Source organism: Cyprinodon tularosa, unplaced genomic scaffold (genome assembly GCF_016077235.1).
Source record: "Cyprinodon tularosa strain WSP-4 unplaced genomic scaffold, ASM1607723v1 ctg851, whole genome shotgun sequence".
NCBI classification, from domain to species: Eukaryota; Metazoa; Chordata; class Actinopteri; order Cyprinodontiformes; family Cyprinodontidae; genus Cyprinodon; species Cyprinodon tularosa.
This window is the reverse complement of record NW_024039620.1, coordinates 105,252-122,145: the sequence shown is the minus strand read 5'-3', so window position 1 is coordinate 122,145 and position 16,894 is coordinate 105,252. Positions and strand designations below refer to the sequence as shown.

The 16,894-nt window shown below is 38.3% G+C and overlaps 1 protein-coding gene across 2 annotated transcripts in view; it reads left to right on the top strand.

Annotated features, from left to right (window-relative positions):
- The window catches only part of slc4a3 (solute carrier family 4 member 3), a 37,779-nt gene that overhangs the window by 1,143 nt on the left and 19,742 nt on the right, over positions 1-16,894 (top strand). For both annotated transcript variants that reach the window (XM_038273029.1, XM_038273027.1), the window contains exons 2-7: positions 5,055-5,200; positions 6,716-6,896; positions 7,071-7,206; positions 14,335-14,518; positions 15,207-15,312; positions 15,393-15,577. In XM_038273029.1, coding sequence (XP_038128957.1) covers positions 5,055-5,200; positions 6,716-6,896; positions 7,071-7,206; positions 14,335-14,518; positions 15,207-15,312; positions 15,393-15,577 — 938 coding nt within the window. The remainder of the gene's footprint in view (positions 1-5,054; positions 5,201-6,715; positions 6,897-7,070; positions 7,207-14,334; positions 14,519-15,206; positions 15,313-15,392; positions 15,578-16,894) is intronic.

Below are 16,894 nucleotides of genomic sequence, written 5' to 3'. Positions count from 1 at the left end.
ACCACACCACCACCATGTCTGAATGTAGGAGGAGCTTCCTTTTTTCTAAAATGGTCTTTGTGTTTTACACCACATGTATTAAAAGACACAACCTCCAAAAAGGTTGTCTATTCATAACCATTTGCAGACTGGTAGACGTCAGCCGCTTTGGTTTCTTACTGTTCTGTAATTTGCTTTTTGTCTTTTTAGAGGTTCTCCTTAATTGATTTGGTTTTGGTTTTATTGATTGCAAGTCTGTCATTTACCAGACTTGGAAGTAACAAGTTAAACTGAATCAACACATGTGGTCAGCTGGTTACAGTAAAAATGATGATTTAAAGGCCCTGAGTTGGAGGTTTAGAAGCTATGTATTCACGAAAGCCCAAGTTTGTTGGGAGCTTTGGAGGCCTGGCTTTTTTCTATAATAAATGAAAAAATTGTGAAATTAACAGCTTTTTTGTTTGCCACTTTACAAAACTAGTCCATCTAAACTATAATTTTCCCCCAACTAAGGTGACAGGACCTGTCCATTGGGAAACTAGTACCCATGAACTCTGGAAATCTGACTCAAAGAATGAAGAAGAAGAATTCAACTTTATTGACATTACATTGTCACAAGTACAAAGCAACGAAATTCCCTCTCTGCATTTAACCAATCTCCCCTTTCGGGAGCAATGTGGGGTTAAGGATCTTGCTCAGACCCATAGTGGCAGTCTTTGGACAATGGGCCTTGAACTCAGGACCTCAGGGATCTAAGAGCAAAGCCCTAACCAAGACTTGAAATCTGACCTTTACAGATGCTTTCCACTCAGTGTGGCTGAACATGAGCTGCTATATAGGGACAAATATTTCAGTTCATATGTATTGAAAGCTGTTAAACACATAAAAGAAACAACCTACAACAGGGAGTATAGGAAATTAGATTCTGCAAAGTGTTTACTTTTCACTTTTCATTATTAAAACAAAGGATATCTATCTATCTATCTATCTATCTATCTATCTATCTATCTATCTATCTATCTATCTATCTATCTATCTATCTATCTATCTATCTATCTATCTATCTATCATCTATCTATCTATCTATCTATCTATCTATCTATCTATCTATCTATCTATATATATATATATATATATATATATATATATATATATATATATATATATATATATATATATATATAGTCAAGGTCACCAAGCCATAAAGTTCTTCTGAAGCTAATTTCCATTGATAGCTGTTTAACAGGCTTTTGCTGAACTGCAGTCATCAGAAACCGCTGTTCTAAAGCAGAGAAACCTCTAAACCCTGCAGGGCAGCGGCCCTCGAGGACAGACTTTAGGCATGCCTGCTTTGGTTCATTTCGTCAGGTGGTTAACAATCCATGCTGGTATTCATTCATTATTTATTATGTAAAGGTCCAAACGATTTAGAACTACAATCATAGTTTACAGCAGTCAAAAGATGTCGGACAACCTGGTTTGTAATTTGAAACACATTAATGGAATAATCCATCGGAAGCTTTGCTTGTAGAAGTTCTGAACACCTAATTATTAGCTCAAAAAGTGCGGTTGCTTTGATTTAATTTCACGTAGAAACAGCCACATTGAAGTTGTGGATTTCTGATGCACGCTGGGAAACTATTTTTACACGGTTGATCAATAGAGCCGGAAGTGACTTTCCATGAGCTGCAGCCAGTTTAAACCATAAGAGGCTCGTTCAGGGCCACACAGAACACAGCTGAACGCCGTATTGAATGAATTGACAGGGGACTCCACGGCTGCTCTTTCCTGCCTTTCCATTGATCCACTGGCACCCATTTGGGTTCAGGGGTCAGCTGCAGCTGGAGCGGAAAGATAATTCATTGACAAACACTGGTTCTAGTTTTAATGCTCCTGTTTGGGCTCATGGAACATCAGAGCTGGATATCATTATTCTTTCTGCAAGATAAAGCGTCTTAAAACACACCTTTGGTTAGAAAAGGAAAAACAAAGTTATGATTCAGTCTGTCTATCACTACTAACCGTATTATAACAAGTTCTTTATTTTTTGTCACATAGTTATCAGCTTTTCAATATCTTTTACACATCTGGTTGAATTTTCATTGTTTTCACCCTACTTCACTATATTAATTTAGAGTTATGCAACTTTTGTTGCTTTAAGGTTTTATGGCTCTTCCCCTGTTACACTGTTAAACATTTCCAACTAAAGTTGGACTAAACCAAATTCAAGGTAATAAATCCTAAGGCATCAAAAAGTTTTGCTAGATTTTTCAAAAACCGAGCTTCTTGGTCTTCCTACCAATAGCAGTGCTAAAGTAAAGGTGGTGGGCTGATTGCTAAGATTTAAAGAAACCTGTTATAAGCCAAAGATACATCAAGAGTGGGTCTGATAGAGGACCTGCTCTGAAAGGCAGTGCCATCAGTGCGGTTTGAATTTTAATGAGGAAACTTTGGAATATAAAGATAATGAGCCAATCTAACTTTACAACACTGGTTTTAATTTTAGAAAGTTTAGCTTTATATCAATAGACTATCTTATTTATTACAGGAACACAATTACACTATATGGAAACAAATTAAATTGGGTCAGAAATATTCATGAGTAGTCGATTATTCTAATTATATAATAAATATTTGCATTAAGTACACACGCATGCAGTAGGTGGATTTGAAAGAAAGGGGAAAAAAGTATAATTTTGCAGCTCAAACCAGTTTGTGTGCTAAGTACCCAGAGAGGCTGTGCCTATTTTTACATCTAAAAAATGTATTGTTATCAAATAACATCCTCTTTATGCCTTTCTAGGTTTTTATTTTAATGTGCAACAGCATACTATACACCTTAAATGTGAATTCAAAGTAGCTTAAATGCAGATTAATTGGTATATGGTTGAGCATAACGTCTAAAGGAGATGTTTATGAAGTAGTTTGCATTGAGGGAAACCAAACTGTTGTTATCACTATCAGAGAAGTATAAATAAAGTTGCAGCTTCTTAGGCTACGTAATATTTTAGTACAGTGTTACACATTAGCTGAGTGGGTCCCTATATCGAAAACTATTGAAAGGTATAATAGGCCTAACTTCTCCCTAGTCTTTAAATTGAGTTTTATTAGCCCTCTTATCATTTAAATGTCCTTTAATTGAAGTTATAAATGAGATGGCACACACAAATCTATTAATAAAAAAGGCCTCATATTTCCTCTAATGATCTCAGCTTTTATTTTACCAATACAGGTTATGAAACAGACAGCTTGGTAGGAATGAGCTTTAAGGAGTTAACAAAACCCTAAAGCAGACAAATGACATTTAGGTAGTCCAGATATGGTGGAAAACATGTAAAATGATGGATGGATGGATGGATGGATGGATGGATGGATGGATGGATGGATGGATGGATGGATGGATGGATGGATGGATGGATGGATGGATGGATGGATGGATCAGAAAAACAAAGGATCTATTGCAGAAATGGTTGTCAAAAGTCACATTTTCAAGTTAAAAAGTTCCAGTGATATACGATTAATTTTTTTCTATTATGGATCATTTAAAAACTTATTCTGCAAATAATGTCAAACAATTGCTTTACAATCCAACTTAAAAACATATCTGGAGGAAAAACTAATAAGCGACTTCCACCTAGTTGCATAAATGTGCACATCGTCGTATGTTTGACTGTGCGGTTTTTGTTTAATGATCCTTGTTGTTGTTTTTATGCCAAAAATGTTTTGGGGGATTTTATCCAGTTATATTTTCATCACTAAGAAAGGACCTTAGGTCTCTAACTCAATTCCTAAGCCTGTACATAAGAAAAAACAAGAGATGGCTGTCACATGTAGAACATTGGCAAGCCATTGCTGGAAATTCCTGCAGCTCTTTCAACAATGTTGGTGTCTTGGCAGCATTTTCTACATCATTTTCTGGAAACTGGAACACTGAAGCTATTCTGTCATGCAATGGTTCATGCAATTGTACAGACCCAGATGACATTATATTAACTTTTTATTATTTTTTCCCTTTATTTTCTAAAATGCAGGGAGCATTCTGAGGTTAGGGGTTTTGCTCAGGGGCCGAGAGAGATCCAGAAGTTTTGCATCCTCCGCTTATAGCTTATCTTTATAAACGGTTTATCCCAAGACAAAGTGCTGCATGATTAGCCAAAGGCAATAAACTCTGATTGAATGCATGTTGTAACAGCAACACTGACACATGTTCAACAGTTTTTATCCCCTCACCTCATCAGGATGTCTCTTTCCAACCACAGATATTCTCTGGCTTCAGATTTTTAAAAGCAGGGGCTCTGAGAAAACAATTATCTCCTAAAACTGGTGTTCAAACTAATTGCACTCCTGCTTTACCGTGATGTCAAATCAAGTCAGACTTTATTGCTATTTGGTTTTACATACAACAATGCAGACAACAAGAGAGCAGGTTTCTTCCAGATTCAAGAATTTAAATACACACATCACCATGAAACACAATCAACCAGATGAACAGATAACAGATAAAAGAGTAAGAGAGCTATGCAGCTCTTTTAAATTATACGGAGCGTTTGTTGGTACTCAGCCATCTTCTAATTACTTATTTAAACACTAGTTCTGATGGCAGTATAGCTTTTTCAATCCACAGTGCAGTAAAGTGCCCATTGTTGGCAATTAGCATGATACCTACATTTACAGTAAATTCCAGGTGCAATATTAAAATTTTAAAAAAGTATAACATCAAACTGCAAGTAAAACTAAATTTCTTTCTATATTGGAGATAACTTCAGAAATTACGTTTTTAAAGTTTTTTTTCTTACATACATTTTCTTGAAATGCTTAAATATTTAAGTAAAGTGTTAAAGCACAAATTCAGAATCCTCTCCCTGGTATACCTCTGTATAGTGAGATTTATCCTTGGCATAGTCTGAGCTCTTGCTTTAGCTAATGAATGGACATCTTTAGCTCAGGTTATTTAGATTGATCAGAAGCATTTGGTGCTCTGACGAGGCGTTTTTGTAAGGATTTGCTAATTTATGCAGACTGGTTTTTTGCTGCCTTTTAGACCTTTGACTTGAAATAGCTGCTTAATTTTTCAGGTCACAGATTTGAGGACAACCCGGGCGTACGGCGCCATCTGGTGAAGAAGTCCTCTCGATGTCAGATGTCACGGTCAAGCATGAGCTCCACACCGTTATCCAGCATAAAGAAGAAGAAGAGGGGAGGAGTTAAGAAAACGCATGAGGTCTGCGGCATTTATGTTTTTAACATTTATGCACAAATAATGTCCATTTAGGGTCAGAGTTTTGGTTCTGTTATGTTATGTCCTCAGTTTTACTTTGCTCCTTGTTTTCTGGATTTAGTGGTTTTATTCTTTTGTTGTGTTTCTGGTTATTTTCAGTTTTCAGGTTTTTATTTGTTGCCCTCTGCTGCCCTCTTGTGTTCTCCTTTTTCCCTAACTCCGTTCCTGTTCTGTTCACACCTGCTCCCGATTTCCTCGTCAGTCCTCTCTTTTTTTCAGTCTCCCATAAATACACTCTCTGTTCAGTTCCTCAGTGCTGGTTCCTCGTCTAACTTCCTCCAACTCCATCTCTCTGAGTCTTCCTCCTCATGATAGTTTACCCCCCCACCCCCAATGTCTCCATGGTTTATGGTTTGTTTGACTTTGTTTTCATGTTTGATTTTTTTTATTATTTTGGAAACCTGTCTCAGTTATTTGTTTAGTCTTCATTAAATCATCAAGAAACTCACCTCTGCCTCCCTGTCTCTGCATTTGGGTCCTCACATCACAACCTAATCCTGACATTTAGAACTGCAAGAAAATGGTGGGGGGGTTGTGGTTGATTGCTGGGCAGACTCAGCGTGGTCATAGTAGGTGCTTCCTGTAACCCTATGTAGGACCGTAATTGTTGCTTGTTTTACCAGTACCAGGATTGGTTTTTCCTCACACAGCAATACTCAAAAGTTAATTACCCTTTTAAGCAAGCTTATGGTGTAGAGATAATATTCAACATTAATTTCATTTAAAGGTCAAACATGTTTTTTTGTAAAGGTCCTTGAAAATAAGAAAATGTGACTATGATCAAGATGGGCTTTAAATTTTAATATAGGGCCAGGTTGATTGAAATAGATTTATTTTTCTTTAGTATTTATTCAGTTTATCTTTGAAAGATATTGTTTTTATCATCAATCAATCCATACATTTTCTCTCGCCTAGTCTATATCAGGGTGGTGGTGGGGCCAGTGCCTATCTCCGGTAGTCTATGGACGATAGGCGGAGAAAACTCTGAACAGGTTGCCAGTTTCCCAGGGCAACACAGAGAGTCACAGAGACACAAAACCATGCCACACACACACCTAAGGACAATTTAGAGAAGCCAATTCACTTAACAGTCATGTTTTTTGACTGAAGAGGAAGCTAGTACTCGAAGAGAACTCAGGCATGCATGGGGAGAACATGCAAACTCCATGCAGAAATAACCCGGCCGAGAATCATCCCAGACGCTTCTTGCTGCAAGGTAACAGCGCTATCCACTGCACCAACCTGCAGGCCCCATTATTTTATAATTTTAAATAATAACAATCAGACGCAAAATCTTCTTGACAATAACTGAGAACAAAATAGGGGCCATCTTTTTCTTTTCAGAGTTTCTTACACAGTTAACACCGAAAAAGCCCGGTTCTAGCACCTTTACAAATGTGTTGCTGTTTTGCCAAGTCTTTCAATCGTTAAATCTTTTGTGTTCTGCTCCGTCTGCAGTTATTTGTTGAGCTCAATGAGCTGATTGTGGAGAAGGACCATGAAATGCGCTGGAAGGAGCGAGCACGTTGGATCAAGTTTGAGGAAGATGTGGAGGAGGAAACAGACCGTTGGGGCAAACCTCATGTAGCTTCCCTGTCGTTCCGCAGCCTGCTGGAGCTCCGCCGCACCATCACGCATGGTAAAGTTCTTCTGTATCCTCAACACAACGTAGGCGCTTACAGTAACACGCTCTATTTTACCTATGTATTATTACCTGAGCGCTACTAACCTGTAGACTGAAATTGGTCTCTAAACGGGTTAAATTGATTACTCTGCTGCTGTTCAGTAACTACATTGTTCTTCTTCTTTCTAGGTGCCATCCTTCTGGATCTTGAGCAGAGCACTCTGCCTGGCATTGTCCATCTGGTGGTGGAGACCATGATCATCTCCGACCAGATCAGAGCAGAGGACAGGCCGAGTGTCCTTCGCGCGTTGCTTCTCAAGCACAGGTCAGTGAGCCAACTAATGCATCTACCGACGTTTTTTTTTTTCTTCATTTTATTCATTTTATCGTAATAGTTGACCATAGCGTTACGGGAGATACAGTAGCAGCCATTCAAAATGGCCCTTCTCAGTCAAACACCAGCCCTGCGACTCCCATCAAAATCCCCTCCAACTTCTAGCCACTGGCTTTCTCCTGGGTGTTCATATTTTTTACTCTGACTCCACCCTTTAACTGAATTACAAGGTCTGAACAGGAAATTATGCTCCTCTTTAGATCTTAATGTCCACAAAGCATGACTTAAAGATAATTTTCATACAAAGATTGATGTTTAAAAAAGGAATTGTAGGAGACCAGCCAAGGGCCCTTCAAGGAAAATGGGGAAATTTTAAATGGCTACAACTGTATTTATGATGGCTTTAACATTCATCAAAATCAGAGTTCTGATTTTACACAACTGTGGGTACCCCAAGGTTCTGCATTAGGACCTGTTTCTGTTTTTATTTGTACGCTCATTTGATTCCCAGTAAATATTATACATATGTATATACAATTATAAGTTTTTTAACTGTAAAACAAGTTAACAGGTTCCTTCACAGTGAAGAAGAGCGACGGTCTAGTGGTTAGAGTTGGGCTTCAAGTTCAAGCCCCACTCCCACAGTCTGCCACTCTGCGTCTCTGAGCAAAAGACCCTTAACCCCACACTGCTCCCCGGGCGTTTATTCCGTTGCTCTGTACTTGTGACAGTGTAATACAATAAAAGCTGGGGAAAAAATAGATAAATAAATGATAATAGCTAGCGATATTACACAACCAGCAAGTTTATCAGTTTCAAATATTCATCTTAAAAGCAAAAGTGAAAGGTTGGCATTGCTCTGAAATATGAAACGCCAAGGGAGCATTTTTTTTTTTTTCCTGAAGTAAAATCCTCATAAAAGGGAAACCTGAATCAATGGATTAGATCGACCTATCCCTCAGCCTTATTTTCTAAACAGAAAAAGATTAAATTCTTTCAGTTTCCCCCTGATTGGCCTGCGATAAATCTGAATATCGGTCAGTTTTGATCATCATGTGATATCTCCAATCCATCTTCAATTTCTGTGGTAGAGGAAGTGGAGATGCTCACTGAAACACTTTGAGGTTTTCTTTACAGGTATCAAACAACTGATAAAATAAAACTGATATCTGCCTATGAAACGTTTCATTAAGGATCATGTTTGGGGACAAAGCTGCATCTTAAACCTCCCAGTTTAAAGACAGTATTAGAATTGAGTAGCGAAATGTTCATTTCTTCTTAACTGAAACATGGCAGCAGAGTTTTTACCTCATTCACAGAGAATAAGCTGGACCAAAATTGCAAGGCTCTTCAGCAGTTCCTGTAAAATGGACTCCTTCCTAAAGCTCAGAGTTGTTGCCAACCCGTCACTTTGCTGCTAACATTCAGTAGACTTATTACAAAATGATCTTAAACAGATTTTTAGAAGCACATTTGAGGAAAATTAACCTTTCGTCAGTTTTCTCGCTTCATCATGATATAAACCTTGTGAAGAAGGGAGTCATGAGTAAAAACTAATAGAGATAAATACTCCTCCTGCCGAGGTTTGTGTTCAATCTGGACCGACCTAGGAATTTCCAGACTGTGACATTTATGAGACGAGGCTAATCATCTTCTGAAATGATTTAAATTAATTTGGAATGATAAGTTGAAACCCTGCAGGGTTCTAACAGTTTTTCCTGAATAAACTGGTGATAATCGCCGTGGTTTCATTTCAAGAATAGGAGTCGTTTCAAAGCCACAGGTTTTGTTATCTGCTGATTTCATGTTTTTGGTCCTTCCATTTCTCAGCATGAACAGGTCTTTAAAGGAAACCTGTTGAGCTGCTTGTTTCGTAGTCAGCAGGATTATTGGGAATTACCAAGTACCAGCAGGGGTGGAAAGTAACGAATTACATTTACTCAAGTTACTGTAATTGAGTACTTTTTATGAGTAATTTGTAATTTTCTGAGTAGTTTTTGAAATACGTCATTTTTACTTTTACTCGAGTAAATTTTAACCTAAGTAGTTTTACGTCGCTGCAATTAAAACCTCCTCATGTTACTGAGTAAAAAAAATGAAAAAATAAAATACAGCCGGAAATTTAAACCCCTGTGTCACGGAACTGACACTTAATCGCCATTAAAAAATAGAAGAAGACTTTTGACTTTTAACAACACTTTATTTACACAATTCAAACATATAAACAATTGATGTAAAATAAGTGACAGTTAAAAATCACTATTAAAGTAAAACAAGTGTCAGTTAAAATCATTAAATGAGGAGCTTGTTAATAACAGTGGGATCCTGTTGCGTTTTAGTTTGATTTCTGGTATCTTTTGGGCATTTAATTTTGTGTGCATTTTGAAAACTTTAAACCGTAGTTTAAATTTCTTTATTCCTATCATGGTGTTGTCTGTTGAACAGTGGGACTGAAAATTGTTTGCACTTTGTTTGTGGTTGTCCACTGAAATATGCCCTGAAATTGATTAAAACACCTTGTGGTCAATTCGATTCATGACTCATCCTTTTTTTGCATTAAATAACTCAAAGTAACTAAGTAACTTTTACTCAAATTACATTTTAAATGAAGTATTTTTTTACTTTTACTTGAGTAAATTTTGAGATGGGTAATTTTACTTTTACTCTGAGTAAAATTTAGGCAAAGATACTTTTACTCAACTACAATTTTTTAGTACTCTTTCCACCTCTGAGTACCAGGGTGGAAAAATCTGCTAAAGGGTTGTGATGTTTCTCCAGAAAATGCTGCAACAAACAAATCATGAAATTAAACAGAGCTTTGTTAGATCTGCAGTCTCCACTCATCCTAATTCATTGATTGATGCTTTGAATGGAATGTGTCCTAAACTGAGCCGATCAATGAATCTGGGAGCTACCACATGGCGAGGTATTGATTTTTTCTTATGTAATGATAAAGACTCACTAAGTGATGGCCGTCACACTGGAGCAAAAACGAATTGACTTTGTCAGAAATATTGTTGTGCATTTCAGGTTCTAATGGCAAGAGATTCTAGATCATAAGATAAAAGGTGGAAGTCCTGCCTGTGGGTTAGTTTAAGTACCGTCGACCAAGGGTGTAACTGTAATGAAAGTTGGTGGGGACACTTTGGTAGGGGCCTATAACCTACAGTTACTCCACCGGAACGCTTTCAATAGAGTTTTTGTATTTTCCAAAAATTAGGTCAAACATAAATTTATTGAATGCTTTCTTATTGTTGAGAACACAAGAGAACCCTAATGCACTGATATCTATAGATAGTTATGCTTTTTAGTGCATTATATATATAGGGCCCAAAAACATTAATGTATAAAAAAAGAAACGAATAACACCTGTTTCCGATGCCAAAATGGATATATCTTGCATCCCTAGAAGTACAATTTCATTTCCATCCATCCAGAAAAATATGGATATGCTGCAATTTGAATATAGCATAGCATATTTTTTTCTTGTAAACTCTCTGATAACTTGGGGATATATTTTATTGCATGTTGCATATCCCAGTAAATCTGTTTCACCTTTAAATCTGCAGCTCTCCCTACTTCCCTCTCTGCTCTGTTTAAAAAGATTTATAAACCTCTATAATGATGCCAGAAAGAACATTTCAGGATATGTAGAAGCTCTGGTGTCTGATTCTGTCTGTACAATAAGAGGACATGTTCATTTTAGGCTGTTAGACATGGTGCTCTGAGAAGCCAAGCTTTTATAGTAAAAAAGAACACACAATTTAAACTATGTTTTCTCAAACTTCTTGCATTATAATACTAACTTGTATAAACTTATAATCTGTTGCCATTTTTAACTGAAACATCTCCCTATGTCTAATGAACAGATTTTTCGGTGGCATCTCCAATTTTTTTAACCAACCCGTCTCCTAACTTTTACTTAGACATACATTGAAGTAGCTTCTGTTTAATGCTGTGTCTGTCCTCCAACCACGTAGCTACTTTGTACACAGTGAAATGTGACATCAAATTAGATGTCTCAAAGCGACAGATCCGATGATGTTACACCGAGAGGAGGGACACAGGAGCAGCGGTAGAGAGAAAAAAAAAAAAACCTCTGAACACAGATAGCTGCACCCAACATCTGTCACCTTTGGCTAAAGTAAATGAGCTGAAAAGGGACAGAAAAACCGGGGGACATGTCCACACCAGTCTTTCAGAAACTTACCCCTGTGCCGTAGACCATTTATCAGAAGTCACAAGCAGGGCCAAGACAGATGAAGAACAAACCAGAGAGAAATGTTAGCAATATGGAGGAAGACAGAATGTATGTGTATGAGAGAAACAGCCAAGGATGAGATGATTGGTAACAAGTTGGAATGACAATGTTAGGATAGCTGGGACATTATGGAATTATAGGAAGTCAACTGAGACGATTCAAGATGTAAATTGTTCTAGAGGTCTTTTACTTAATTTAAACTAGAGAGAAGCTGATTTCTCCTTTAGCCCCTCCAAACTGCCATGTCTTATCATTTTCCCCCAGCATTTTTTATTCTCATTATACTGTCACAATTACAGAGCAGTGGGCCTTGTGCGGCACCTGGTAAAGGGTCTTGCTCAGGGAGCCAGAGTGGCAGTCCTTGGGAGTGGGGCCTGAGCCTCTGAGATAACCACTAGCATTAACATGAAGGGTCTTGCCTAAAGATCCACACTGGCATCTCATTCCCCCCAGCTGGGATATGAACCCAGACTTCCTTATCATGACCTGTAACCTCAAACAAGCTGACTGAGGCCTGTAGAATCTGAGATTGAGCTCTTGAATTTTTGGTCATATTCTTGAGCTTCTTGCTCTGACTGTGGGCTCTGTCTGCTTAGATGTCCAGTCCAGGTTATTGTTGGCTTCCTTGGGTTTCTGCGTCTTGGAAATATGGAAATGTATAATGATGGGTTTCCAGTATTTTGAGCTTCTAGATTTCTGGACCATACATTTTAGGTTATTACTGATGTAGTATCATCTTTAACTTAAGCCATACCTCCAATCAACAGCACATACTTACTTGAGCAGAGTTCAGTAAATGCTGGAAAAAAGCAAAAGAAATAGCTAGGGGGTATTAACACATATGCAGACAAAGTGCCATGACAGATGGAAGAAAGTGAAACAAACTAACAGCTGGTCCTCACATGCTCATTCTGTCTTCCTTTGTCTTTCCACATAATTCCCAAAGTTTCACAGGCTGCTCCTCTGGGGGAAAAACAAACGGTGCCATCAATCATCACCAATCGGAGGGACAAGATTTATGACATGGTCAGAGACGTATTTAGGTGCTGCTGAAATTTAGCTCATCTCTGAGTCAGAGCTCTTTAACGACCCTGCTGGGACATCCTGAGCTCAGCTGACTTCAGCATGACTGCTTTGTCTTTGGTCCGGGGGCGATGTCACGTCCAATTTCACGCAGGGTCTTAAAGGTCCATGTGGACCTCAGGGTGGAGGTGATGTAACCAGTGGACTGAGTAGTGATGTAATGAAACTGTTGAAATAACTGAGCTAATGGGAAATGTTCATGTCCAAGAGGTGATGAAATGTTCTTATCATGTTGTGCACAGAAAACAAGAATAATATAGTTAAAGGGCAGATATTTTGTTCTGCTTAGGTTTCATTATAAATGACAAGGTTTTCAAGCTTTTATATTAGTATTGCTTTAATTTGGGGTAAATTTTATTCAAGAAATTACCAAAAAAATTATCAAATAAAATGCACTATTGCAAACGTTAAGAGGTTTAATCAAGGGCTTGCCCACAATCTATTCATTAATTTCCTTTATATCAGAAACTATGTTAAAGATTATCTTTCTTCAGGTTGAATTGTTGTCCCTAGAAACATTGCTGTCTTTAAATCAGCAGATGTTGATGTAATTTCACTGTTGTGCATTGTCCCACAAAGCTCTCCACCAAAAATGCATTTAGCCTGTTGACATTTTAGAGTCAAAAAGATGATAAATGACTCTATAATAAGAAATGCAAAGCAGTGCAGCTGAATAGTGACCAGAGCACCATTTTGGGAGGCCATACAGGATACAGGCTTATTCAGCTCTAAGTTTAATTATGCAACCCTTTACAAAGAACAGTGGTAAACAAAGTGTTGTAGACCTAAGAAAACACACAAATCACATAAAACACAAGAGGAAAAAAACTTACAATTCCAAAACAATCAATCAAAAATGACAGTTAGAGAAAACAGAAAAAAAAAAAACTGAACAAAAAAAAAAACAAGCGAACAAACCATAAACAACAGTAAGAATAAACACCAATATCTAGAATGGAGAAAAATGTATTTCGGGAGATGATTTAAAAACAGAAAGTAAATAAGTCCTCTTGATCTTGATCTAGAAAAGAAGATGATTCAACTGTTATGGTGCAGCGACTGTAGACACTCTTGAAGTCACCATTTAACCCTCTCTTTTCGGCTTTGGAATCAACATCAATGACTGAATTGCTGACCTGAAGGTCAGTGAGGGTATATATTGCTGATGAAAAAGGTCAGACAGAAACTCTTAGGCAACTCTTAGGCTAGAACTTTAATATCAGACCAGAAACAAGCTTGTAGCTTGTGTAGTGGTGGGAAAACATTTGGTCCTGTCTAACAGGAGTTCTGCAAGTGAAAACTGTCCTGATCTGACATAAAGTGCATAGTTTAAACAACTTGATGAAATCATGAATTGAAATCCTGAAGTGATCCTAGGAAAGCAACATTTTTGACTTTGGCCAGTAAAAAAATGGGACTTGACCCCTAATTTAACCTGAGCATAAAGCTCACGGTCGCTGTACAACCTCACACCAAGGGTTATTGCTGTGCAACTTACTCTTTTAACCAGATCAGCAGCAACTTTGGGAGAATGACCGGATTAGAGCAACACAACCTATGTCTGATTTTCATTAGAATATAAAAAGTGCACAAACATCCATTTCTTTATTTGACTGTTGCAGTTGAACAGTGTTTTTATTTTTGTCCTGCTTCATTGGTGTATGGATGGATGGATGGATGGATGGATGGATGGATGGATGGATGGATGGATGGATGGATGGATGGATGGATTTATCTGGTCAAAATCGATCTCTGAATTGCTCCATCATTCACAGCCATCCAAGTGACCTGAAGCATCGTTTCCACCGCCACCAGTCGTCGGCTAGTCTTCATGGCAGCTTTAACCACAACCATGTCCAGGAGACCAACCTGCCCTTGGTGGCTGAAGAGCACGATGAGCACCATGACAACAAAGGGCCGATCTATGACCCCAAGCAGGACGTGTTCGTCAGCCTCTTTGTAAGCAAAAAAAGATTTCATCAAAAGCTCATGAGAGAAATCTGGGAATTGTGGGCGAAGAAAAGCAGTGACCCAGATGAAACGGAGCAGGGAGGGAGAAGTCTTTATGTTATGAAAGGACTAGAAATGGTGATTAACCAGTTTTGACAAGAGTGCACTGAGATAATTAAAGCCAGCTATCTAAATGGTCTGAGATAAAAGGGTCCATGAATTGTCTTGTTGTAGTTTCTGGATTTTATTAAGAATAAAGAACCACCAATAAGCTCAGAATTTAAAGCAATCACCCTGATGTTAGGTTCTCACGTTGTTCTTTGAGTCCATGAGTCAGATGTTCTGTAGGTAGATCATGAAGCTGGAGACAGCCAGCCTCCCTGGGCCATATGTCTTGAATTATTGTCTGAGTCAGCAGACAGGTGCTTCCAGTTAAGGCTTCTTGATATGTTAACTGTGAAAACTTAATATTCTCGAAGCCCTCCAGAGCTGGCAAACCAAAACCAGCCTACAATAAAGGAAAGAAAAGTTCCTTCAAACAAAAAGCAGTTTTACATGCGTGTGGTTTAAAATGAGAGTTATAAAGACATTAGATATCTGAGGTTCCCACAGTTCCTTGTCTCACCCCACTGTCACTGTGGAACATCATGTTGGAGCTGGCAGTAAATTGGGTAATCTCTCCATTGTTCTTTCCAAGAAATCTCTCCATCCTCTGCCGCCGGAGCATCATCCAGCTGCAGCCAGATCCATGAAGCTGCTTGCCAAAATTCCTAAAGATGCTGAAGCTGTCATTGTTTTAGTTGGTAAGCTCACATATTTTTGAAAGCTATTTATTCTGCCAGTAATGGTGATAAGAAGACTGGTTTTCTTGCTCCCCCCCCAGGCTGTGTTGAGTTCCTGGAGCAGCCTGCCATGGCCTTCGTCCGGCTGAGTGAGGCCGTCCTTCTGGAATCTGTGCTGGAGGTTCCTGTCCCCGTTCGCTTTATATTTGTCCTCCTCGGTCCCAGCCAGTCTAATGTGGACTATCATGAGATTGGGCGATCGTTCGCCACTCTAATGTCTGACAAGGTAAATTAATACACAAGTCCTGAACCCACACTGCAAAAAAATCAAAGTCTAGATAAGTCATTTTTTCTTAAAATAAGTGCATTTGTTCTTGAATTGAGGAGACAAAAGAGACATCTTGCCAATGGAAAAAGACAATTTAGATTTAAAATAAGAAAACACAACTGCATTGTCTTATTTCAAGTAAATATTGTCCAATTATCTTATTTTAAGAGTAAAAATACTGATTCCATTGGCATTCTCATTTACCTACTCAAATCAAGGGTAAATACACTTAATTTAAGAAATTTGTACTTATTTCTAGATCATTTTTCCAGCACATTTACCACATAATTCATGTACATAGGTTAGAGGGTTAGAGGAAGAAAAGGATATAGTTTGAGATTGCAAAAATCCTCAGCACAAGGAAGCAACATAGATGTAAAAAAAACCATAGTGTGGGTTGTTGGTGAATGTGGTATAGGGGTGTGCATATTTATGAGCATGTATTCGTGCATGTAAGTATTTACAAAGTAAGTCAATGAAAAGCTTTCCCATAGACCATTTTCCTTGATAGTATAATGTAATGTTCATCAGACAGCCACACACAGAGCAGGTTTACAGATGTATTAATTAGGGGTGTAAATCACATCCATCATGGCGTTTCGATTCATTATTGATTTCCGGACCCAACGATTTGACTGTTTTCGATACTCAAGAATACACCACGATACGATTCGATTCAATTAATTGGTTCTTTTTTTTTTTTTTTTTTTTTTTTTTACAGGCTAGACAATGTTTCAAATTTGAAATAAATCAATGAAAGCAGTAATATCGTTATGCATTTTTTTTTTGAGAACCAGCAGCTATTAACAGAAGTAGAAAAGTTGCACTCCAACTATTCCTATTAAAACCTGATTCACTGAAAAATAATTATACCCCTCTGTTATAGATTCTGAAAGGTCTTGCATCATAAAATACTGTACAAAATCAGTGCAATGAGTGCAATTCAATATCTCTGCTCCAGACATCCCCGCCCCCTCCACAGACGCTCTGCTGCTCCTCTCCCAAATTGTAGCTGACCGCAAACAGTGCCGCAGACAGACGCCGGCTTGTTTTGTTTTTATGACCGAAATTGCGGAAAACAACTCGTGAAGTTTGACCCGCTAGAGGAGCGAGGTGCGCGAGAACGCTGGGACCCTTTTTCCACCTGGATCTCCGCTCTTTTTGGCCCTCATGTCCCTCCGTCGTCGGACTAAACTCGCCCCCACTTCCTCACCCCTTCGGCCGTATCTAGACCCACAGTGTGTAGCTCAGACCATGCTTCAATAGTGGGCATAA